A 24,877-nucleotide genomic window follows, 5' to 3' on the forward strand; every position below is an offset into this window, starting at 1 on the left:
GCATCGGGAAGCTGAAGGAGCCGGTGTAGGAAACCAGGGTGTGGTGGCCCCGGCATGCTGTGTCGCCCGGCAGCGCTTGGCTGCCCTCCCCTCCTGCAGCTGGGAAGAGTTGAGGCTGGGAGTTGGTGAAACGCGCTCACCTGTCGGAACCCGGATTTAGGCAGGGAGCAGGGCCAGAGCGCGCCGGTCACGGCAACCTGGGCGGGCGGCTCTCCCCACGCCCAGACGCCACAGCCAGGGGGGCAGGTGTGGGGGCTGCTCCAGAAGACTCTAGCACCCACCTCCCACCCCTACCCTGCTCTCCGCCTTTCACCCACAGGCGCCACCGGCGTGGTGTGCCCCAAGGCTTGGTGTGCAGAGGCCAGGGTTGCAGGTTCAAGACGCTCCGCCTCCTCCTGGCACTTTGAGCCATAAGTGCCGGCAGGGACCTTTCCACTTGGTCGGAGTCTTTGGTCACTGCTGAGGTTTTCGGGACTCTGTAGGCCAGGCACAGCCAGGACCTTTGCCTCTGACCGACGCCGTGCCTGCAGCCTGCCTGGGGTACCCCCAGCCCCGGGGGCGTCCGCTTTCCCGGGCACCGACGCCCCAACTTTTTACGTGCGGTCTGCGCCCTCTGACTGGGCGTCGGGCTCCCGTGCCAAGGGGCGCGCATCTTCCGGGGCCGGCATCGCCCCCAGCGGAGCGCAGCGCGCCCTCTTCTCCCCGAGCGAGGGCGGGCTGCCTGAGCCCGGGTCCCCGGTGCACTTGGTGGGTCCCAGTGCCCCGGACTCCCCCCGCCTCGGAGCCCGCCCGCGAGGAGGGATCGAACCCCCGAGGCCCAGGCTTCTTCCCCCGAAACTCGAGTCGGCCCCCTTCTGCCTTTGCTCTCGGGTCGGCCCAGTGAGCGGCCGCGCGGAGGATCGGGGCGCTCGGGCCTCTTCGCCCGCGGGCTGCGCGGCGCGCACCATGGCCGGCTGCTGCTGCCTGTCGGCCGAGGAGAAGGAGTCGCAGCGCATCAGCGCAGAGATCGAGCGGCAGCTTCGCCGGGACAAGAAGGACGCGCGCCGCGAGCTCAAGCTGCTGCTGCTGGGTGAGTGACACCTTCCCTGCCGGGCCCCGCGGCGCGGCTTCCTCCAATCCCAGGGGCTGACAAGTCGTCTTAGACGCCGGCCCTTTGCACCTCCAACCCGGTGACTTTCGACTATTCCCAAACAGGGTTGAGAGGAACACTTGACCTGTGTGTGCCTTTCCCCAGCTGTTCTGGTTGGTTTGCCTCTGTCCCTAAAGCCTCGACCTTCCCACCCCTCCGCCTCCAGGGGAGGATTCTGCAGACACTCATCTGGGATGTGCAGGTCGGGTCGGTGGCGGGGAGCTGCCTGATCCACAACTTGGGTTCAGCTCTAGCGCTGGCCCCTGCGCTCTCAGTTCTAAATAAGGACCCGTTGACTGAGCGGTTACCAAGTGAGGGATTGAGCTGAGTTCTTACGGGCACCACCGCCAAGTGATGCGTGCAGATACCCCCACTTAGAGAATTACAAATGAAGGCGCAGAAAGTTGGCAAATTGACTTGACCAAGAAAAGGCAAAGCAGATACTAAGTCAGTGGTGAAGCCCAGGTCCTGGCCACTCACCCCACGGTTCCCCCTCCCACCACTGTGCCCCCCTCTGCTTGCCACTATTGGCTCTCTCTGGGAGGCTTCTCTGTTTGCAGCCCACCCCAAACTCCCTTGTCCAGTTGACTCAGGGCGGTGGTTCCTAGGATTCTGACTTTGTGGTCCCAGGTGCTTCTGCTAGCTGATCTGGTTTTTTATTTTTTTTGGGGGGGGGAGGGGTCTCCCGCTTTAGGTAGGACACATTTCCCAAAACAGAAAGAAACGTTTAAGGTTTGCCCAATTTATGCCTTAGGACAAGGACCCTATCTGACTTTCTAGAATTCTGTTCAATACATTTGCTTTTTGAGGAATGTTTACCTTTTCTTTCTTTCAGACCAGTGTTTCAGCTGCCAAATCTCTCTAGAGCAGCTGCAAGTATTTCAGCTTTTTTAACTTTATACATTCCATACAGAAATTCTCTTTATATCAGTGAGTGCGCATGAGTGTGTGTTTGATATTAGGAGTCTCCCTCCCAGAAAGCCTTAAGGAAAGAAAAGCCGACCCAGTTAGAATAAAATACAGAAGGCTTTAGTCAGTGTGCTTTGGACCTGTGCAAGGAAACCCCTTACCCCTACTGCCCCCGATTAGAGGTCAGGGTCTGACCTTCCCCAGGCTGTGCCCCTCCCCACCGAGCTGAGTCCTCACTGACCTTCAAGCCCCAGACACTGATGGAATTCCCTGCCCCAAGTCCCCAAGCTTGTCTTCAGGGCCTTTTCAAGCAGAGAGGGCAGACTCCATCCTTGAGGAGTGCCCGAAGGGGCAGCTGTGCTGTGTGGGGTTGTGGAATAGCTTGCAAATGTGTGCTGAGGCCTCCCTGGGGCGAGGCAGAGCCTGGGTGGGGAAGGGAAGGCATCTGTTCATTGGCCAGTTCTGTTCTTTCCAGTCTGTCCTGCAACTCTGAGGGCTCCGAGAATTCTAAACTGTACCTACCTGGACTCCAGGTGGTTATAAAGCTAGATTTGTCAAGGGTGGAGGATTATGTGCCAGTTTGCTAGCTTGATTAGCACTTTAAAGTAGTAATTACAGGGCCTCCATTTGTACTTTTGCCCCAGGCCCCATGATAGAGGTGGGCATACAAGGACAGGCTGAACCCTCTTTCATTTTGATGCATTTTGCTTTGTGTCAGTGTGTGAAGTACAGGGTCTGGAATATACCGGGCGCTTGGCAAATGCTGGCTCTCTGTGTGAAAAATGAAGCAGTAAGCTGAGTTGTACTGTACTGCCTGTAAGCCTATTTGTTTGAAGGAAAATGCTTGCGTTAACACTCAAACTAGGGGAGGGATGTTTGCAGATAAATTGTTTGCCCTCGAAGTCAAATTTAATCCTGGTGACTAGAATCCTTCTTCATCTTCCTGGCCCTTGCCCCAACCCTGTTCCTGTCCCCTTGAGGCAGGACTGCCTGACCTCCCAGAACCCCCATTTTTACCAGGCCTCACTGTGACTACCTCCTTGAGTCAGTGCCAATCACTCAGAAACAACTAGAAATAGTTTCCACACCACATGGAGCTGTCCAGAACCCCCAAAGGATGGACTTTAAAACCTCTGATTTCCTTCAATCTTTAAGGGAATAGGGCACACTTCCATTTTTTTTTCTCAAAACAAAGGAGGAATCACTGACTCAGAAAACATGGGAGGCAGGGAAAGCTCATGCCAGTGGTTCTCAACTTTGCCTGCACATTAGAATCACCTGGGAATTTCTGTTTCTTTGTTATGGGGTGGGGCCACAACATTAGTAACAAAGAAACAGAATTTCTGGAGGATGAGGCCCAGAAATCAGGATTTTAAAAAGATTCCCAGGTGATTCTAATGTGCAGCCAAGGTTGAGAACCACTGCTCTATGCTGTTTTGTCTGAAGTCAGGCAGTTTGAGTGCAAAGTTCATTCACCAGAGTGTGTGGATTAGATGATCCACTGCTCAGATGCCTCAGGTGGAAGCTCCACTTTGCAAATGCGTGGGCATGGACTGAGCTGAAATTCCACCACCTCTTCCACAAGGACCCCTGCTTTTGCAACTACAGGATCTGAGGATGTTTCTGAAGTACATCGATGGTTCAGTCCAAATCCTGTTTGTGCTTAATGAAAGTGTGGGTCAGTCCATAGGAAAGATAAAAGCTGTTGTCTGGTTAGGGCTATTAATTGCAAGATGCCAGCGCGATGCTCTCTCAGAGGAAGGAGGTCAGAAATAAAGAAGATGCTGGACTTTAGAAGAAAGAAAATCCTTATCAGTCCCTCAGTTGAAAGGAAGACAAAAAGGAGTTTGGATAAGAACTCTGATAAGTACTCTTCGGTGTCAGGAGAAAGTATCAGGACAAAAGTAATGAAATGAGGAGAAATGTGATCTTTTATTGATTTTAAATGAGGCTTGGTGAAATGTTAATCAGGTTGAGACTTAATTTTGGATGTAGCCCTCACATTGGAAATGTCTGGGAAGGAACGTTCACTGGGGCATTGAAATTGAACTTATGTTGGTACTAGAGGCCTGGTGCATGAAATTCGTACACTGGTGGGGGCGGGGGGGCATCCCTCAGCCTGGCCTGAGCCCTCTCGCAGTCAGGGATGTCCGACTGATGACTTAGGTCTGCTCCTTGCCATCAGTCGGACATCCTTAGCGCTGCTGGAGGAGGAGGGAGAGGCTCCCACCACCACCACTGTACCAGTTTCTGACTGAGCAGCACTCCTCCTGTGGGAGCACACTGACCACCAGGGGGCAGCTTCTGCGTCGAGCGTCTGCCTCCTGGTGGTCAGTGCACATCATAGCGACCGGTCGTTCCGCTGTTCGGTCAATTTGCCTATTAGCCTTTTATTATATAGGATAGGAGTTAGAAATGGAGGTTCTTAGACCAGGCTGTTTGTGTTCAAACCCTGGCTCTCCCCTTTCTTAGCTGTGGACTGACTTTTCTTGGCTTTGTCTGGCAATGAATGCTTGGTAAGTGTCTGCTATCATTGCTCCATTTTCAAGCTCTTTTAGGCACCAGGGTGGTGTTACTTTCCATTTTAGTTGACCAGTTGTAGGTAACTTAGCAGTTAGTCTTTATAGTCCTGGTTGTACTTTGACAGAAATGTCTTGCTTTGAGTCTCCCTCATTGTTTTGTTGTTTTGTTTTATTTGTTTTGAGCCATAAGCTCATTATAAATATCAAGTCTCTCTTTGTCCTTGCACCAGAGTTGAAAGTCTGAGTCCCAGGAAGTTTTATTGCATTGGTTACAATAGAATCCCACTTTATGAGCTGTCATGTTTCTGGCCTGGAAGTCTATTAGAGGGGATGGTGAGACAGTATGGATTTCTCAGTAGAAGGTGATAGAATTTTCTGTCTCTGTGAAGAGGAAAAGGAAGGAAATGGTAAGTGTGCCTACGTTCCTTCCTCTTGGCTTAGTTTAATCCAGCACACTTTTCCAAAGTGCCAGGCATGGTGCTCCAAGCTGAGGATCATTTCCAAGCTGAGTGGGAGTTGTCTTTTCACAACTGTTGTGAGGAAGGTGGTCATAAGAGACTACAAGGAGTAAAAGAGGGAGGGAGGGGTCCTCTGAGTAGGGCCATGAAAGATGGGAAGTGGGGGAAGGTGATGCCAGCCACATGTGGGGCTTGTGTAGGACATGCAGACTTCTCCCTGCCTCCCAAGAGAAACTTTTGAGGACAGTAAGTGGTGTTCTCAGGATCTGGGGTTATGTGAAGGGCCTCTTAGAGGGCAGATTTCATTTGGTTTTAGTGTTTTATCTTCACCATTAGGTGAATATGTTCACTACAAAATAAATATTAATGCAAAAATGCTTAATTTTTTGTGTCATAATATGCTTCAGAAAGGGGAGACCATGAAACTTTATCTGTGGCTTATGTCTGTCCTGGGTGCAATAAACCAACCTCCCCACATAGCCTCTTCCACCCATGACGCAGCAGTCCCCGGATCCCCTCACAAGACAAATGCAAGTCCTCCCTCTTCTTCCTGCCTTTAAACGAATACACAACCTTTCAGATAATGGACTTTTACCCTTTGTACCTTTTCAAATAAGGGACATTGAGGTATGTTTTACAATAAAGTCACCAATTTTAAGTGTGCAATTTGATGTCCTGACAAATATGAACAGTTGTGTGAACGTTAGTACAATAATGATATAAAATATTTCCATCATCCCCAAAACTTCCCTGTGCCCCTTTGTAATCAATCTCTTCCCCTCTAATCATGAAAACATTTTTAAAAATTTGGAAACAATAAGGATAAGAATAGTACAAAAAACCCATAGGTATACCTATTGACCTATTACTGAAATTTTCTTTCTCTTTTGTGTGTTCCCTTCAGTTTTTCTGAAATGTTTGAGGGTAAATATGTGTCAGTCATGTATATGTACAAGTATGTGTATATGTATATGTATATGTATTACATATATATTCCCCAAACTTTAACAGTTGATAGCTCAATTTTGAAAAGGAAGTACATTTTAATAAGCACTGCCTTTATAGTTACTCAAAGTGTGTGTATACATTTTTTGGGGACACCCTACATATATTTAGTTTCTTCTAATTTGGAACATTTTCACAGGCTCTCATTGCTTTTGTGACTTTACATTTTTGAAGAGTACAGTCTCCTCTTTCTCCCCCCACCCCCTCCGGTTAAACCCTCTCTCCTTTTAATCCCTTTCTCCCTTTAATAGAAAGTTCCCCATTTGGGGTTTGTCTGGTGATTTTCTTACAATTAGAGATTCCAACTATATGTTCTTGGCTGGAACTCTGGGTAAGTGATGTGTGTCCTTCCCAGGGGTCACCTCTAGGGGCACCCCATGTCTATCTGTCCCTTGTTGGTGATACTAAGTTTGATCACCTGCTTGTTTTCTCCACTAACAATTTTGTGGGGAGATATTTTCTAAGACCTTGCAAATATTCTGCTCCTCTAGATTTTGTATTGATATGATTCCTGATCCAATCTGTAACTTGATGACTACAAAATGATGATTTCCCAACTCTAGCACTATCTCCATCTTTATCAGTTGGCCCTGTAGCAACCTTCCCTTTGATCCTATTTATTTATTTATTACTCTTACAAACTTGTGAATCCCTAGGGGTTTTTTTTTTTTTTTTTTAAAAAAATGGGTTTTACTTCATTACTGTATTTAATCATTTTGGTCCTCAAATTGTGCCCTATTTGCACAATGAGATTCCCTTCCAGGTGGTTCCTATGTCATTGTGACATGCCCCCATCATTTCTTTGAGTATTTTCTTACTTTCAGAAATAACTCTAGGCTCATCTTATACTGCCCTTCCTAGTCATGGAATTAACTATTTCTCTACAGCAAGCATGTCAAACTTGCGGCCCATAGGCCACATGCCTCCTTTATTTGGTCTGTGTTAGCCTTTGAGTTTGACATGCTTGCTCTACAGGGCCTTGGTTCTTTTAGTAGAGAACTGCAGCTTTTCTTTTAAGATGTTTAAGCCACTTTAAACAAAGATATCAAGTCCACTAATTCAAGTCAATCACCAATATCTAAAGAGCAATGTAAAAAAAATGTCTTAACCCTCAACACGTTCCTTTTCTTTTTTAAAGATGCCTTCGAGTCTAGATCAGCTTTTGCTTTCTCTTTTCCTATGATACCTGAATCACAGGGAGAAAGGCGTTCCTTGTAAGAACTCCCCTGTGTGGGGTTGCAGGGAGGGAGAGAGGGAAGTAGATTGAGAAGGCCAAGAGAGAGAGAGAGAGAGAGAGAGAGAGAGAGTGTGTGTGTGTGTGTGTGTGTGTGTGTATGTGTGTGTGTGTGTGTGAGAGAGAGAGAGAGAGAGAGAGAGAGAGAGAGAGATGTTTTCAGTGAGTCAGTGTCAAAAAGCTATGATGTTACTGAAGACGGAGGTTGAAATTCAGACCAAAGAGGACTTTGTTGGAAGGATTCTCACCGGGGCATCTCATGAAATTAAAGGAACTGAGTAATAAAGACAGGGAAAGAGCAAGTGCCAGGGTAGTTCTGGGGCACAGCCATCAGCTTGAGTGCCCTTTGGGGCTTCCTTGCTTCTGTGAGAGCCCCAGGCCTGCTGTGGATCAGGGTGAACTCCTGGATCAGTCACTTCTGGCCAAGGGTCATCCATCACAGACGGCCTGGGGCAGGCCTGCTGTGAGTCCAGCAGCCTGCTGCAATCACTGTCCAAGGCGTGGAAGTGCATCAGTGGAAATCTAAGAGCTCTAAAGGCAGAAGTCCCTGCAGGAGCCTCTGCGGGAGCTCTAACTTCCGTTATGAGCAGTTGGCTCTCTGCTGATGAGGAAATTAATGGGCTATCATGTTGGCCAGGGTTCTTGGTTGCAGACCATTTAAGCAGAAGAATAATTTATTGGAGGGGAAGCAGGAAGCACACAGAATCAATGGGAATTGCAGAGCAGGCTCAGCCAAAGGGCAGGATCCAAGGGAGTCTTGACACTGGAATCGGACAGATTGCCGGCACCCCGCCAGTGACTGCCACCCCGATGGTCCCGGATGCTCACCTCCATAGTGGCGCTGTGAATCCTCTGTGACCATCTCCTGCAGCCTTGTGTCACTTTTCGACATCTCAGGCCATCTGATTATGCCCAGCTGGCAGGAATCAGGGGGTGGGGGTGGGAGGCAGCATGGCATAATGGTGAGAACGTGTTCTCTGGGTTTAAAATCTAGGCAAGGAGTAGTTCCCATTGTGCTGCCAACCCCCTACCAGTTCAGGGTGGCTGACAGAATTAGCTTGTAGTTCCCAGAAGGAGGGTCAGCAGCATGAAGTTTCTACTGGTGCCCCTTCTCAGAGATCAGGGACCTAGTGTATGGCCAGAACAGAATCATGAAAGGAGCAGTGTTTTAAGGCTCTGGAGACTTGAGCTTCCTTTTTTTTTTTTTTTTTTTTGATGTGTGTGGGGTGGGGAGAGCCTCTGAGTACTGGATATATGACAATAAGGAAGAATTTCCTTTGAGCCCCAGGGTCCTTACTTTTAAAATGGGAGGTTGGCCCTGGCTGGTTTGGCTCAGTGGATAGAGCGTCAGCCTTCAGACCAAGGGGTCCCAGGTTCGATTCCAGTCAAGGGCACATGCCCGGGTTGCAGACTCGATCCTCAGTGTGGGGCATGCAGGAGGCAGCCGATCAATGATTCTCTCTCACCATTGATATTTCTATCTCTCTCTCCCTCTCCCTTCCTCTCTGAAATTAAAAAATAATATATTTTAAAAAATAAATAAATAAAATGAGAGGTTGGGTTAGGTGACTTCTAAGGTCTTCCCCATTCTGTCTTCAGAGGTTTTATTTCAATGGTTCTCAAAGAATGTTTCTAGGGCCAATAGCATCAGCGTTTCCTAGGAACTTGTTAGAAACACCTCTCAGGCCCTCTGGATCAGAAATTCTGGAGTGAGGCTAGCAGTCGGTATTAACAGGCCGTGCAGGTGAACCTGACACATGCTCAGGTTGAGAACCTCTGTCAGATAGCGTTGGCCTGGAGTCAGGACTGGCAGCCTCTGGTTGTCACTTCTAGGCTCTGAGGCAGGCATCCTTGCCTTTCAGCAGTTACCCAGGAGGCTCTTGGGGCTGACCTGCCTAGGGAATCTCTGTTTCTTGAAGTTGAAGCACTCTCTCCTTCATCAACTTGATGAAGGGTCTTTGGAGTCTGAGCTAAGTACTTTGCATGGGTCTTTTAGCCTTGTCCCCAAATTGGTGGGCCAAGAGGAAAAACAAGGGCATACATACAATTTACTAAGGCTGGAGTCCTTATAAAAGCAACCAGTGGTCACATTGGCGTGCACTCTCGCACTTCGATGCTTTACTCAAAAAGTTGTGCTCCTTAAATTGCAATGGTTTTGTGGCTAATAACCATTAAGTATTATCTTTATCTTGAACTAAGTGGTGCAGAGGAAGCATATTCTAGTAACAGCTCCCATATATCGGTCTTCTCTTGAAAAATCCCCGCCCTCCCCCTTGCCCCATGAAACATTGGCTGGCATTTCCATCCAAAGGGTACTGTTCCTGGTTGTCAATTATTTTTTTTTAAGTAACTGCTAAATTTTTATATATATATTTTTTACTTTTTTAATGAATAAGAGGAAAAGAGAATACTTATTTTTTAATTATTCTGCTTGAAAAGTGTCTTCTGTATTGTTAGTTGTCCGTGACCCACAAATGGATCAGCCATGCCACTATTATCTCAAATCTGTCATAAATAACACCTTCCTTTTGAACAACTCATTCCCAGAATTTTTGTTTCTCCTGATCAGCTACTAGGTAATTGGGAAATATAAGCTGATTGTATTACTGAACAAAATCAAATAAAAGAAGGTAGCAAATCATTTGCAGAATCATCATCTAATCAACATAGTGGTCTAAGTCTAAGTCAATGCCACTCAAAAACCAGTTGTGGCCCAGGCCAGTCTGGTCACATAAGACAAGTGCAGAAATCGGGAGTAAGCATCTAGAAACTTTTATAGCAATTTAACAGTGCTGTGCCATCCAAGGGATTCTTATTGTATTACATAAATGTATCACTCTGCAACTGAGGGGAAAGTTTTAAAAACTGGCTCCTTACCACAGAGTGTTTGAGGAGCACAGTCAAAACTTTATTTTATGGATGGGCGGAGAAGGTCCAGAGGGGAGAAGAGACTGGACAGATGTCACAGGGCTTGGTGCTCAGTAGCCAGTTGGCAGAATGGAGGCTAGAAGTCCAATCTCCGAGTTGCCAGACCATTCTTTCACTTAGTGACTCTGAGTCTTCATGTTGAATTCCATTGTTTCTAAGACGACACTGATTGTAAGACTAGCCATTGATTTGAAAATATTTCCCCCCCCCGCCCCAGAAAACCATAGTAATATACATTTCAGTGCAAAGGCATTTCAACCTTAAAAATGTTCATTTCTGTGGTAATAAATCTTGGAATCAAAGATATAATTTATTTCTTTTTTCTCTAATCAGATAGCACAAATTTAAAATAAAGCAAATCTGTTCTAGATATTGACATTGTATTTGCTTTCATGAGACCAATTTCCATGCTGAAATTAGATTAGGGAAGAAAGCACTTTGTATTGCCATTAGCCCACAGGTTTCCATTTTGAGTTATTATATGAAACTTGGAAAAGGGTTGCTTCCTAGATTAGAGGAACTGTCATATACAAGGAAGGTTAAGAAAAAAAATAAGAGCAACCAAATGTTGTGAGGGCTCCAGTGTCTCCAAAATGGTGGATGGGCCACATCTAGGCAACAGATAGGTTTAAGAAGAGTTTCAGATGAGAGACTTTGAACTCCATGGGGACTTTGCTCACCATTAATCCCAGTGTTGAGTTCAGAGCTAAGCTCAAACACTGGTTGAATTAATATGTATGTCATTCCCTATATAGTGGCTTACATGAAATACTAGATGAGAAATATGAGGAATTTCTTGAAGGCAATGGAGATCTCTTGGGTGGTCTGGGAATGTTGATGAAAAGAAGATAGGATTAGGCTGGTTTTTTAAGAAAGATAAATTAGAAAATCCCAGAGTTGATTTTTAAAAAATGGCCAATATCTTGGCTAAGTACTCATTTTGAATATATATTTACTAGTAGCCCAGTGCATGGATTTGTGCACATTGAAAGGAAATTAATTAGAAGAAAAATTTGTGCAGTAATTACGTTACTGCTAAAAATTACATGTCAAGCCGTAACTGGTTTGGCTCAGTGGATAGAGTGTCAGCCTGCGGACTGCAAGGTCCCAGGTTGGATTCTGGTCAAGGGCATGTACCTTGATTTCGGGCACATCCCCAGTGGGGGGTGTGCAGGAGGCAGCTGATCGATGTTTCTCTCTCATCAATGTTTCTGACTCTCCCTCTCCCTTCTTCTCTGTAAAAAATCAATAAAATATATTTTTAAAAAATTACATGTCAAAATAGTATATATAATATGGTATTATAAAATTAAAACACATGTGCAATTGGTGCCAGTGAGAGCTTTATATGTATCATGCACATGCAAGTCAATGTTTATTTTTAAATTGCCAGTGCACATCATATGTACTGGTTGGTCAGACAGTCAGATGTACGTATGGTCGGTCACTTAGTTTTTTATATATATAGATACCAAGATATGTGGTTTCAAAAAATGAAAATTGAGCCTGGAAAATAGTCATTGTATAAAAAAATTCATGAAGACTTTTCCTCTTAACGGTACAGGAGAAAATTTAGATATGTAACTGGAATTATAGTTGAAAAATTTGCCCATTATTCTTCTCTATTGTTTTATTTTGAAATAATGTGAAAAAAATCATAACTCATCATGGTCTTTTCTATAACTTTTCTAAATGTGTAAAGACCTATCTAAAATAAAGGAGTTAGACCTCATGACTTTAGGGGCCCATCTCACACTTAATTTTACGAGTAAGAAATTTAGAGGCTCTGAAAGGGGAATCAGAAATTGCAAGGACTTAATTTTCCAAAGTATAAGACCTAGTTTGGTGTGTTAAGAGCCATATTATTACCTGAAATCAAAGTTGGGTGCTGAGCATGGAAAAGCAACAAGGTAGAAAAGGCCCGTGTCCCTGATTCCACGAAGCTACCATATTAGCTCTTGACTAGGAATGATGGGACCCTTTTCAATGGCAGCTAAACTGCTATCCTACTTAATAAAATATTATGCGTTCTCTTTTGCATTTAGCTTTTTAAGATCTCAGCAATATGACTGGAAGAGCAATATGCTCTTTCCAAAGCATATGCAATTCGAAAGCAGCAAAGTCAGAATGTAATGGTATGGGGGGAGGGAACCTAATGTGATGTTATTGGCCAGCTCGTGGGCCATGCTGCATCTGCATCTCTCACGCCTGCACTGGCATCAACATTGTGCTATAAGACAGGTTCTCCTGTATCTTCTGGAACTGAGTTTACAGATATTTGACAGGAAATATTTCTGTGAGCAAATAAACATTTGAAGCTGCTTTTACAATTGATATTGAGTTCATTAAATTTGAAAAATGGAAAAACCTAGTTTTCCTCAGTCTTTAATGTTCATTTTAATTTTTTAAAATCTAGCAATTTTTTGTATAAAATAATCATGCATTTCACTAATTACTTTTTACTTTACTACTAAATTAACTCAATTGATTAATTCAGTGAATTAAGTGATTAGATTTCCTTTAAACATTTTAAAACCTATTTACATGTATTAAGAACCTGAGTATCCTCAAATATTTTGACCCCCTGACAAAGCTGGCAAGCAAAAGCTAAGCATTTAAGAGACTCCAGTAGACCTCATAAATCTAAAGTTATAAATTAAATCTTATTCTTTTAAATAGTCAAATACTGTTTCTAAATGTAATAAAATACTCTTTAAATTTATCACCTCTAATAGATTATTTAATGTCAGATTGAAATACCTTAAACAACAACAGTATCAAAAACATTCAATGCTGATTCATGGTTACTTTTTTTTTTGAGAGAGAGGGGGAGAGAGAAACATCAATGAGAGAGAAACATTGATCATCTGCCTCCTGCACACCCGCTACTGGGGCTCGAGCCCAAAACCCAGGCATATGCCTTAACTGGGAATGGAACTGGTGACCTCTAGGTGCATGGGGCGATGCTCACTTAAATGAGCCACATTGGCCAGGGCTATACTTATTTTAAAATCTAACTTAGCCGAAACCGGTTTTGCTCAGTGGTTAGAGCGTCGGCCTGCGGACTGAAAGGTCCCGGGTTCGATTCTGGTCAAGGGCATGTACCTGAGTTGTGGGCACATCCCCAGTAGGAGATGTGCAGGAGACGGCTGATCGATGTCTCTCTCTCATCGATGTTTCTAACTTTCTATCTCTCTCTCTTCCTCTCTGTAAATAATCAATAAAAATATTTTTAAAAATGTTAAAAAAAATAAAATAAAATCTAACAGAGTATTATTACCACATGTATGGTTTAGGTATCCTTATTCCTTAGTGTAATGGGGCTTGCCAAGTTCACCTCAACTAAGAAAAGATTTACAATCTCAACCTAAGAGGACGATTTTTCAAGTCCCTACAATTTCTTACAACCCAACGCATCACTTATTCCTTTATTCCAATTTTTACTGTTTAAAAAAACTTCTAATTGCCTCATTTTAATTGATTACATACAGAACCTGCAGTGGCAACTAGTTTCTTCATTACCTGATTTGTGTTGCGGAGATTCTAAACTTCTAAAGCTCTTTTAGCTGTCTCACGGCCATCATTTCTAATTCTTTTACTGTCACTTTAAAGAAGAAAAACTTCTATCTCAGATTCAAGAAATGAGAGAAATGAAGTCCTTTCTTAATGCTTCTCTTTATTCTGCTCTGGATATCTTGTGTTTGAACACATCTTATCAGTCTGACATTGTTCACACATTTCTTCCCTTTCAATGGAAACATTAGCAATTTAAGAATGCGTTAAAGAACAAGGTGAAATGGAGTGAATTAAATATAAAAACCTAATCACAAGCCTACAGAAACCTCCACCAGCTGCATGCATTTAAAGCAGGCATTTGGGTTTAAATTTAAGTGCTTTTTTGTTCTAAAATGTCTAAAAGTTGGCTGAATCACTCCCTTTAACATCTTCCTGCCTTTGTATTTGTCACTGGAATTGCAGACTGTCTATAGGTAGCTCATGCATGAGGAAACTGCTTGAACTTTCCCAGACCATTTTCAAATTAGCATTCACTTAGGGCAATGAGGAAGTCTTTCTCCCTTGCCTAATAATTTCATTTGTGTCTGCATTAGGGGATGGGCAGGTAGAGGAAATGAGGAGGAGGCGTTGGTTTATTTGACATAAGCTCATTAAGAGAAGATTGGACACTAAAGTTATGGCAATCAAATAGGCATGGCACCAGTGAAGCCGTTTATTCTATTTGTTTGTACCTGCACACACACAAACACACAACCATTACCACCGGATAATTTGAAATCAGTTGGTACTTACAAGGCAATTGGAATTTTCCATTAGGATAATTAAACCGATTCTATCTACAATGAAGTTATATCTTGGTGCAAATCAGAAAATGGCCAGAAAACTTACTATCCAAGAAAAGTGTATTCCTTTGTGTAGTTAGTGTTCATCTTGAACATCTGAAATTTCTGTTTAAAGTCAACTTTCTCTTTAAGAAGAAGAACCATGTTGGCCAAAACAGAACAGGTTTGGTTTTTTTATTATTATTATTATGGTTAAGGAAACTCAAGGAATACCTTGATTTATATTGTGATATCTGCAAGAGCTAAAATTAGAAATATTATTTCAGGTTTGCATTTTTTTCAAAATTCTACACATTCCTTATACTTGCTGCAGTGCCTGTTTAGTGAATTGCTTCTCCTTTGAATGCCTTTAAACTTTCCACTACGTGCAAAAGCTGGGTGCTGTCCAAGCCTTGTAGATGGATTGCCAGAAATCTTTGGTATGAGTCCCAGTCTGGCTTCTAATTTGCAGCGAGACTTTGGGAAGATCACAAAATCATAGAGGCTCCTCATCAGTCAGATGAGGAGGCTGGATTCAGCAGTCTCTAAATTCTTCTAGCTCTGTGTTTCCATGGTAACTCCAGCCATCATGGAAGCACTAGTTACCTTGATCACTCAGGTAGAAATGGACTCTGTGTGTGTATGTGTGTGTGTGTGTGTTGGGGCGGGTGCCTTTAGCACAACTGAGGAAATAGTATCTAGGTGCTGTTTGCCTTAGTGAAAAATGGCATAGAGTTCTACATATTCCTTTGTTTTCTAACCATGTTTGAATTTTCATGCAATGTAATATGAGACTTCACATGTGTAATAATATTCAATGTATTGGAACAGGTTTGCCAGGGACAGAAATGTATTGAATTGGTAATGACTGGAACTTCTCATTGTAGAAACATCTATTGACTCAAAAATGACTCCTGAACTGACACTATTTGTCATTAGTTAAAAACCTTCTAGCCTTCAATTTACTTTAAAGCATATGCACATTTAATAATAATAAAATAATAATGGTAAACTTATATCACACTGACTATATGTCGGATATGATTTTAAGGGTTTTATATCTGTTAATTATTTCATCCTTGAGATATGTGATATACTTTTCCCATGTTATGTCTATGTAAGTGTGGATACCAGAACTAAATTGGGATATTTAGAGAGAGGACTTTGCTGTGACACAGAGAGCTGGAAATAGTTATGGTTTCATCTGGTCACTGTAACTTTATTCCCAGGGTAAGGATGAGGCCTTTTATGATGCTTAGCTTTGAATAGTGATGTAAGTCACAGGGCCAGGCATCATAACTGAGGGATGAAGAAGTATTTTCCCTCTACTGCTACATGGTCTTGGTTCTGTGCTTGGGGAAAAACTATAACCAGAGCTGATAATCAGCTGGTGAACATCAACATGCCTGTACCAGGAATTAAATATTGAAATATTCTTGTGTCAATTGGCAAATAGCCATTAGCCTGAGTGCCCTGCTGCTTCCAGGCTAGAAGAGATCTGGAATACATCAGATCTCCTTCTACTTAGCAACTAACAAGCAGTGCCTCTCTCTGCAGTTAGCTTCCTTGTCTCTATGGCAGCCACTGTAAGCATCTGTGCTGATTGGTCAGTGTCCATGCCCTGCCATAAACACTGTTAAATCTGCCATGTGAAGTTAGAAAGCGTCACCTTCATGAACCAGTCACTTACAAATAACCCAGAACGTTGATGCCCTGGATCTCTGGCATGAATTATGTTTCCGTTCTACTTTACCATTCTGTGAACACTGCACAGCATGTTTTACAGTGGCCAGCATCTGGGTTGTCAAGGTCTTACACGCTTTACTTGTATCCCAGCATGGATACCACAGATGGGGTGCTCCCCATCCTATTCTTTGGCTAAGAACTAAGACTGCAGACAGATCTTTCATTCATTTATCCCACACTTACATCATAAACTATGGATCCAAGTCCAAGACATGAAAAAATTGAATTACTATCCTATATAATAAAAGCCTAATATGCTAAATGTCCGGTCGACCGGTCGCCTGTTCAACCAGTCAAAGCATAATATGCTAATGATATGCTAAGGCCACTCAACAGCTCTATGACGTGCATTGACCACCAAGGGGACAGATGCTCTGACCTGTAGGTTAACTTGCTGCTGGGGTCTGGTTGATCAGGACTGAGCAAGATGGGCTAGACACGCCCTGGAGCCCTCCTGCGGTCCCTCCCCAGCTGACCAACTACCCGTGTCCCTACCCGGCCCCGATTGTGCACTGGTGGGGTCCCTCGACCTGGCCTGTGCCCTCTCGCAATCCGGGACCCCTCAGGGGATGTCAGAGAGCCAGTTTCAGCCTGATCCTGCAGGCCAGGCCGAGGGACCCTACTGGTGCACAAATTCGTGCACTGGGCCTCTAGTCATGAAACAAGAAAATATCTTGTGCTCTCCCTTTGATTCCATGTTCTTTCTTGTATGTTGGGTTCTCTCTGATAAAAAATAAACACAGAGAGAACTGATGATTTTGTAATCCTTTGAAGACTTGTGTGCATGATGTATAATATGCAATAATATACACAATTCTACATACATCATTTTCAATCGCTAACACTGAGTTGGGATGTTCTAAGTACAGACTGTATGATCATAGAAAAGTTGGTGAAGGGACAAAAAGCCTTGGGACATGCATGGGGGGAGAGAGTGGACTCAGCTTCTTTTTGGCCACTGCCTATGTCCTTTGGAGAGGGGACACAAACATTGAGAGGTGATGCCCAGCAGGATGAAGCAGGTGCCGAATGCCTGGTGAGGGCAGAACAGAGAGTGCCATGTCCTGACAGCTGGGGCTCGGACACATTTTCCTGGAGGTGAGGAGAACTGATCAGGACCTTGCCAAATTAGTGGTACTTTCTTGAGGAGAAAAAGAAGGCCCTTCTAGACTATAAATAAGTGTCACTTAAGATTGATTTCACTTTAATGGCTTAAAAACATCCTTCCCTGACATTCCAATTCATTTTGGCCAATTTCTGAGAAAGATGGGGAGAGTTTATTTTCTAAAATGTTAACAGCTAATTTGAAGACTGATGGAATTGGGTGGCCAGTCGCATTTCTTACTGTGGAAAGGTTCAGTGATAGTGCTCCTGTCACATTTGTTTCAGCTGCAAAACCATTTGCCTTGATTTCACAGGCAATTGAGAACGTTCTCCATGCCAAGAACTGCGGGTACAAGGAAGAGTAACATTGACAAATGTAAATGGATTTTCGGTTAAATAAGACTTCTAAGCCTCCTAGTCTTTCTAAGCTCCCAACACTTTAGGACAGTGGTCGGCAAAATACCATGTGCGGGTGCGCACGTACAGTGCGATTGAAACTTCGTGGCCCATGCGCAGAAGTCGGTATTTTGTGGAAGAGCCACACTCAAGGGGCCGAAGAGCCGCATGTGGCTCGCGAGCCACTGTTTGCCGACCACTGCTTAGGAGGCCAACTGGCATCTGCCACTTTCAATGTTGTTGGCATTTACAATCCATTATGTCATGGGAGCATTTGCAATTGACCACGCCTTACTGACTCTTTGAGAACAAGCTTCTTTTCCACCAGGTCAGCTGGTAGCTCTCCATGGGAGATCCAGGCAGTGGATGATGCAGTGAGAATGCTAAAGAGGTGAGGGAGGCCAAGTTGATCTGTAATGAAAAAGGGGGAAGGGGGAAGTCGGAAGAGGAAAGTGAGAAAAGCTGTGGGGCTGAATGTCAGGGGGCTTTTTCAGAGGGGGCGTTAGAGTGTGGAGAGTAAGAGTTTCAGGGAACGTTTTCTCTGTGTGGAAGATACTAAAAGAAACAGTGATCAGGAGAGAACATTTCAAGGAAACATTCTGAAAATTAAGAATGCATCTCTTATTTGGCATTTTGTAAAGACTGAGAAAGAAGTGGAGAATTAAATACATGTTAGTTGCCTCTCTGTGTTTATTTAAATGTGACAGAATGTCAATATTGAGCCGCATGGGGCTCCAGGATTTATTGAAGAAATACACTGAAAATACTAAGATGTGGGGACTCTAACCCAGACAGCCCAAGAACTGAGGACCCAGAGTGCTTTGGCACCCTGTGTGGCAGACAATAAGATGGGTGGGGCATGTGTCCAGTGTTGGTCGCATGAGTGGAAACGATGGAGAGAATGGTTTTTAAACCATTAAAGGGAGATCAGTATTAAGGGTCATTTATTCACAGCCTAGAATATCGGAAGTATCTCTTCTCTTTTTCTACTTAGAGTAAGTGCCACCTATTTGGCAGTAATAAATCTGGCCCATAATGAATCTCCCATCCACAGTCCTCTTCATCTCCTTCTGCAGTCATCTTTGAGGCCATTAGCTAGAGAGGGCAGAGCTATGAGATAAACAGTGGCTTGTGGTTTGAGTCACCACTTGGAGGAAAGCTGCCCAACCATGAACACATGCACTGGACCTTATATGTGTGAATGAAAAATAAATTCTCACTGTGGAAAATCACTGAGATATTGGGATTTATTTGTGACTGCAGCAGAATCTAGCCTACTCTGACTAATACACTTTATTTCCAAAGAAGAAATAGAGCGATGACCTCTCTGCTACTCTCACTGACTGGCTGCTGTTTCTTCTCTTACACAGTGGGAGAAACTGCTGCTAATTCTTAATGAATATGTTCCTCTCGCCTCCAACATGTTTTCCAACAGGATTAAAACTCTTTAAAAAAATTTTATATTTCAATTAGTTTACATTTTATAGTATTGTGTATGAGTTTCAGGTGTACAGCATAGTGAATAGGCAATCTATGTCATATTCTTGACATAGTGGTTAGACAAACTTTACAGAGTGTCCCCCTCCCCCATATATTTCTAGTACCTACTTGGCACCACACATAAATATTACAATACTAGAGACCTGGTGCATGAATTAATGTACAGGTGGGGTCTGGCCAGCCCGCCCCAATAGGGGCCAATGGGGTTGGGCCAGCCGGGAGGGAGGGGCTACAGGCGGTTGGCCGGCTGGTACCACCCCCTGGTTGAACTCCCAGTCGAGAGGACAATTTGAATATTAGCCTTTTATTATATAGGATTATTGACTTTGTTCCTTATTCTGTGCTTACATCCCTGTAACTATTTTGTAACTACCAATTTGTCCTTATTAATCCCTTCACTTTTTCCACCCAGTTTCCTAAACCTCTTCCCCTCTGGTAACTATCAGTCCATTCTTTGTATCTATGAATCTGTTTCAATTTTGTTTGTTCATTTATTTTGTTCTTTAGAGTTCACATATAAGTAAAACCATAGGGTATTTGTCTATCTCTCACTGATTTATTTCACTTAGCATAATACCCTCTAGGTCAGTGGTTCTCAACCTTGGCTGCACATTAGAATCACCTGGGAATCTTTTTAAAATCCTGATTTCTGGGCCTTATCCTCCAGAAATTCTGTTTCTTTGTTACTAATGTTGTGGCCTCACCCCAAAACAAAGAAACAATTTCCGGAGGATGAGGCCCAGAAGTCAGGATTTAAAAAAGAGTCCCAGGTGATTCTAATGTGCAGCCAAGGTTGAGAACCACTGCTCTAGGTCCACTCATTCCCAAGAGGATTAAAATTCTTAATGATTCTGCTTTGGCAAGAAGTGGAAGTGGAAATAAAGTATTGGGAGCAATTAGTGGCAAATTAGCAGCGCATACCAAATTAAGTTATGGTAGAATTTTCTTTTCTGTCTCTCTCTCTCTCTCTCTCTCTCTCTCTCTCTTTTTTGTTAATCCTCACCTGAGGATATTTTTCCCATTGGTTTTTAGAGAGAATGGAAGGGAGGGCAGGATGGGGAAAAGAGAGAGAAACATTGATGAGAGACACATCAATTGGTTGCCTCCTACACATGCCCTGGCTGGGGCTGGGGCTCAAACCTGCAGCCCAGGTATGTGCCATTGACCAGGAATTGAACACTTGACCCTTCGGTGTACAGGCTGATGCCCCAACCACTGAGCCTACCTCGGTCAGAGCGGTAGAATTTTCTTGAAGCCAGTTCATGTTCTACAGGTTTAGCCCATGAGTGAGTGTGTCTTTGTCTTACTTCCTTTTGCCTTTGTGTCTTTGTATTTGTTTGAATTTTAGATTTTGGCATTTGCTTTTCATTTTCACTTATTTGTTACACATTTTGCCTGGTTTCAGACTCAAAGAGCATGAGCTAACTCAGGGAGGTATTTTGCCTTGCTTGATAGAGATTGGGTTTGGAGCTACCTACACGCCCAGGTTGGTAGGAATGGTATCTGGAACAGGATCTTGGGGGGAAAACCTTTCCTTAGTTGTCACACGTTGTTTAACGGCTAGCCATGGTCTTTGGTGCAGATTTTGATTTTGGTCCCGTGGGTATGATCTTACTTTTTCTTTCTTGTCAGAGGCAAACTGGTGCACTGAATAAGAGCTCATTGTTTGTGTCTACATCCCAACTGTCATGTTGTGTCTGTATGACTCTTGAAGAGTAACTTAATTTCTTTAGGACTCTATTTGTAAAATCAAATAAGATTATATATGTATCTATATACGTGTGTGTATGTGTGTGTGTGTGTGTAGCCTGTCCACAAAAATGTATACACTCTTTGAATGATTATAAAGTCAACGTTTATTAACATACAGTTCGTTTTTGAAATTTAAAAGAATCTACAGAAATGAATAATTTTTTTTGTCAATGCTTGTTTTCAAACTGATGACCATTCTGGTCTGGGCACTGCTGATAACCCGAAGCAATTGGAATTGCAAACATCAAGAATCATTTTGTTCAGTATTTGTGCGCCCTCAATTTGTCAACTGTTGCCAGTTTTGTGCCATAAACTTTATCTTTCATGTGTCCTCATAAAAAATTCTAATGGATAAATGTTCTTTGTTCAAAGCTCAATCTGGCTTCACCCATTATTTCAAATCAGTTAAACCTGAAAAGGAGTGAAAATTAAGTGAGTTATCAGCTGTTAAAGTGTGTATACATTTTTGGGGAAACCTTGTGTTGTGTCCCCAAAAATGTATACACACTTTAAATAATTGTAAAGGCAGTGTTTGTACTTCAACTGCTTTTTCAAACTTCCAATAGCATTCAGGATTAATTTCTTTGTTCAAAGCTTAGTCTGGCTGAAAAGAAAGAAAGATCAATTGAGCTATCAGCTGTTAAAGTGAGTACACATGTTTTCAGGACACCCTGTATATGTATCTTTAGCATAGCTTCTGGTTTATTATAACCAGTCAGTCATATAACTCTTTGTTAGTGCAGTCATGCACCACTTAACGATGGAGATGCATTCTGGGAAATGCATTGTTAGGTGATTTAGTAGTTGTGCAAACATCATAGAGATAGAGTACACCTCACAAACCTAGATGGTCTAGCTACTACACATGGGCTATATGGTACAGCCTATTGCTTCTAGGCTATAAACTTGCACACCATGTTACTGGACTGAATATTGTAGGCAGTTTTAATACAGTGGTAAGTATTTGTGTATCTAAACATATCTAGACATATAAAAATTCCAGTAAAAATATAGTATAAAATATAAGAATATACCTGTATAGGACATTTATCATGAATGGAGCTGACAGAACTGGAAGTTGCTCTGGGTGAGTGAGTGAGTGAGTGGTGAGTGAGTGTGGAGGTCTAGGACATAATTGTACATGACTGTAGACTTTATAAACACTGTAATACTTAGGCTGCACTAAATTTATAAACCATGAGATTAAATCAAGCACAAGAGAAAATGATGCAATCAAAGGTTTGGTAAACATGGGACATATAAAGCACATGTACTAGCAGGTTTAACACTGCATACTACTTTACAGAAAACTTTTATTATAAGTAGAAAGAGTACACACTGAAATAATGACTAAAAAGTATAGTGTATACATAAACTAGTAACATTGTTGTTTATTATCATTATCAAGTATTAGATACCAAATAAGCTTGTATGTGCTGTACTTTTATATGACTGGCAGAGCAGTAGGTATGTTCACAACAGCATCACCACAAACATGTGAGAATTGCATTGTGCTGCAGTGGTTATGACATCACTAGGTGATAGGAATTTTCAGCTCCATTTTAACCTTATGAAACCATCGTTGTATATACAGTTGATGGAAATATTACGTGGTGCATTGGCTGTATTACTACTATTAGTTACCTGTTGTTTCCTCTTTAGTTTTTTCTTATGTTGATGTTTTTTAAGTTGTGCATTGATCATGGGCCTTCATCCTATGCATTGTGGGACACATGTAGTTTAGATATTTCCAGATCATGAAAGAATTCTAAGTAGATTTGTGCCCACAGGGTCACTCAGTATAGAAATCCAAAGGCCGAATGCTGTTTGGGTCACTGAGCACAGTCTTTTCCATTTTTAACTTTGGTGTCAGGCTGTGGTGGGTACAAGAAGGACAAGTCAACAACTCCACCTAGTAGCAGAACAATAAGTCATCACTTTCATTGCCTTGGCTTTGCTTCCTTCTGTTTCTCTGGAGAACCTCTGCCTGAGAAAAGGGCTGGAAAGGGGACAGCACAAAAGGAGGAGGATGAAAACCAAGGCAGAGTCACTGTCTTTCCACCTTCTGGCCACTGTTGGGAGGTAATTCCCCACGGACTGCTCAGGTTTCTGAATGTCTTGCAAGCAAGACACTAACTGTCCTTTTCCTGGACTTTCTTTTCAAGGATGTTCATATAATAAACAGTCTAGAACAGTGGTCGGCAAACTGCGGCTCGCGAGCCACATGCAGCTCTTTGGCCCCTTGATTGTGGCTCTTCCATAAAATACCATGTGCGTGCGCGCACGTACAGTGCAATTGAAACTTCATGGCCCATGTGCAGAAGTCAGTTTTTGGCCTGGCGAGTCTATTTTGAAGAACTAGTGTTAGAAGAAGTGGGGGGTGTCGATCAGTCGGGCGATGGGAGTCGCGGTGTAGGCGGGCTGCAGGATACACAGCGCGGGGTAGGTACATTGTTTTGAGGTAAGTTCGTTTGCTGACGTTGACCCCTTCCAACTCTCCCATCCACACTTGTCTATCTGAAACAAGTATACAAGACGAGTGTGGATGGGAGAGTTGGAAGGGGTCGACCTCAGCGAATGTACCTCAATCAGATTGAGGACGTTTTTCGCAAAGGCCAGCTTAGGAGTACCCTAATTAAGTACCTACCTATATAGTTTAAGTTTAAAAAATTTGGCTCTCAAAAGAAATTTCAATCGTTGTACTGTTGATATTTGGCTCTGTTGACTAATGAGTTTGCCGACCACTGGTCTAGAAGACAGATAGGTCTTTCTCCAGAGGAAAGGGCAGGCAAGCTTGCAATCCACCGTAAAAGATTCAAGTTCCCTACGCTCAGAGCTCCTCTCCTGTAATGCAACCACAGAGCATCAGGCATCCATCTGGGCCTGCCCACATACGTCCCTTGGGACTTTGGCGCAGGGGAACCGAGATGAATATGCTGATGCTCATGCTTCTTTCTATGCTATGAGTAATAAAGTTCTTTGTCTCTGACCCTTGGAGTCTGATGTTTTCTTCCAGCACCATGGAAACTGTGTGGCAGGCTAACTTTCAAAGTAGGGTTAAGTCTTAGACTCTTCTTAGTTTTAACAGCACCATCTCAGTCACCAGTCTTCTAGCTGCCTTAAACCACTTGAGAATAAGGTGGGGTCAAACAGGTGTAACTGGGTTGAAGTCATGAGCCATGTGATCCAGTCTCAGAATGTGTCTGTAACTCCTTCTTATTCTTCTACTCTTTCTTTCCTCCTGATTCAGCATTAGTAACCCCCCGCCCCATTTTGATAAAATCATCCTTGATGTACAAGGGAGGGGAAAATGTCTTAAGAAAGGAAACCAAAATCCTTTCTAACACAAGTGAGAGGGGAGAATTTGGTGACATTCAGACATTAGTCCACTCTGAAGCAAGAGTTCCATCTTCTTACATTTTGCAAATATTTCCAATAGACGATTCTTGCTTTGTCTCTCTGGTCTATAACATTGTAGCAGAAATGAATAACAGAAGCAGTTTATTTGGTTGCCTTCATTTGATCAAACTCATGTATGTATTGGCATGAATGACTCAGTGGCTTATTTAGCTTTAGTTTGTGAGAGTAGAGGGGCATGTTATGGATTGAATGACTGTGTCCCTCCAAAATTCATAAATTGAAGCCTAATCCCCAGTGTGAGGGTAGTTGAGTATGAGCCTTTAAGAGGTAAGTGGAGTTCGAAGAGGTCATGAGCGTGGGTCAGTGGCCCAAAGAGATTAGTGCCTTTATAAAGATATACTAGAGATTTTGCTCTCTCTCTACTATGTGAGGATACAGTGAGAATGTGGCCATCTTCAAGCCAGAAAGAGTTCTCTGACTTAGAATGGAATTGGCCA

General features: G+C 43.1%; 1 protein-coding gene across 1 annotated transcript in view; it reads left to right on the plus strand.

Annotated features, from left to right (window-relative positions):
* The first annotated feature begins 917 nt into the window (after positions 1–917).
* The window catches only part of GNA14 (G protein subunit alpha 14), a 147,711-nt gene continuing 123,751 nt past the window's right edge, over positions 918–24,877 (plus strand). The window contains exon 1 of the mRNA XM_070431466.1: positions 918–1,069. Coding sequence (XP_070287567.1) covers positions 946–1,069 — 124 coding nt within the window. The 5' untranslated portion in view covers positions 918–945. The remainder of the gene's footprint in view (positions 1,070–24,877) is intronic.

The sequence above is a fragment of the Myotis yumanensis genome, unplaced genomic scaffold (assembly GCF_028538775.1).
Source record: "Myotis yumanensis isolate MYYU_CA2020_CCGP unplaced genomic scaffold, mMyoYum1.0.hap1 SCAF_12, whole genome shotgun sequence".
Classification (NCBI taxonomy): domain Eukaryota; kingdom Metazoa; phylum Chordata; class Mammalia; order Chiroptera; family Vespertilionidae; genus Myotis; species Myotis yumanensis.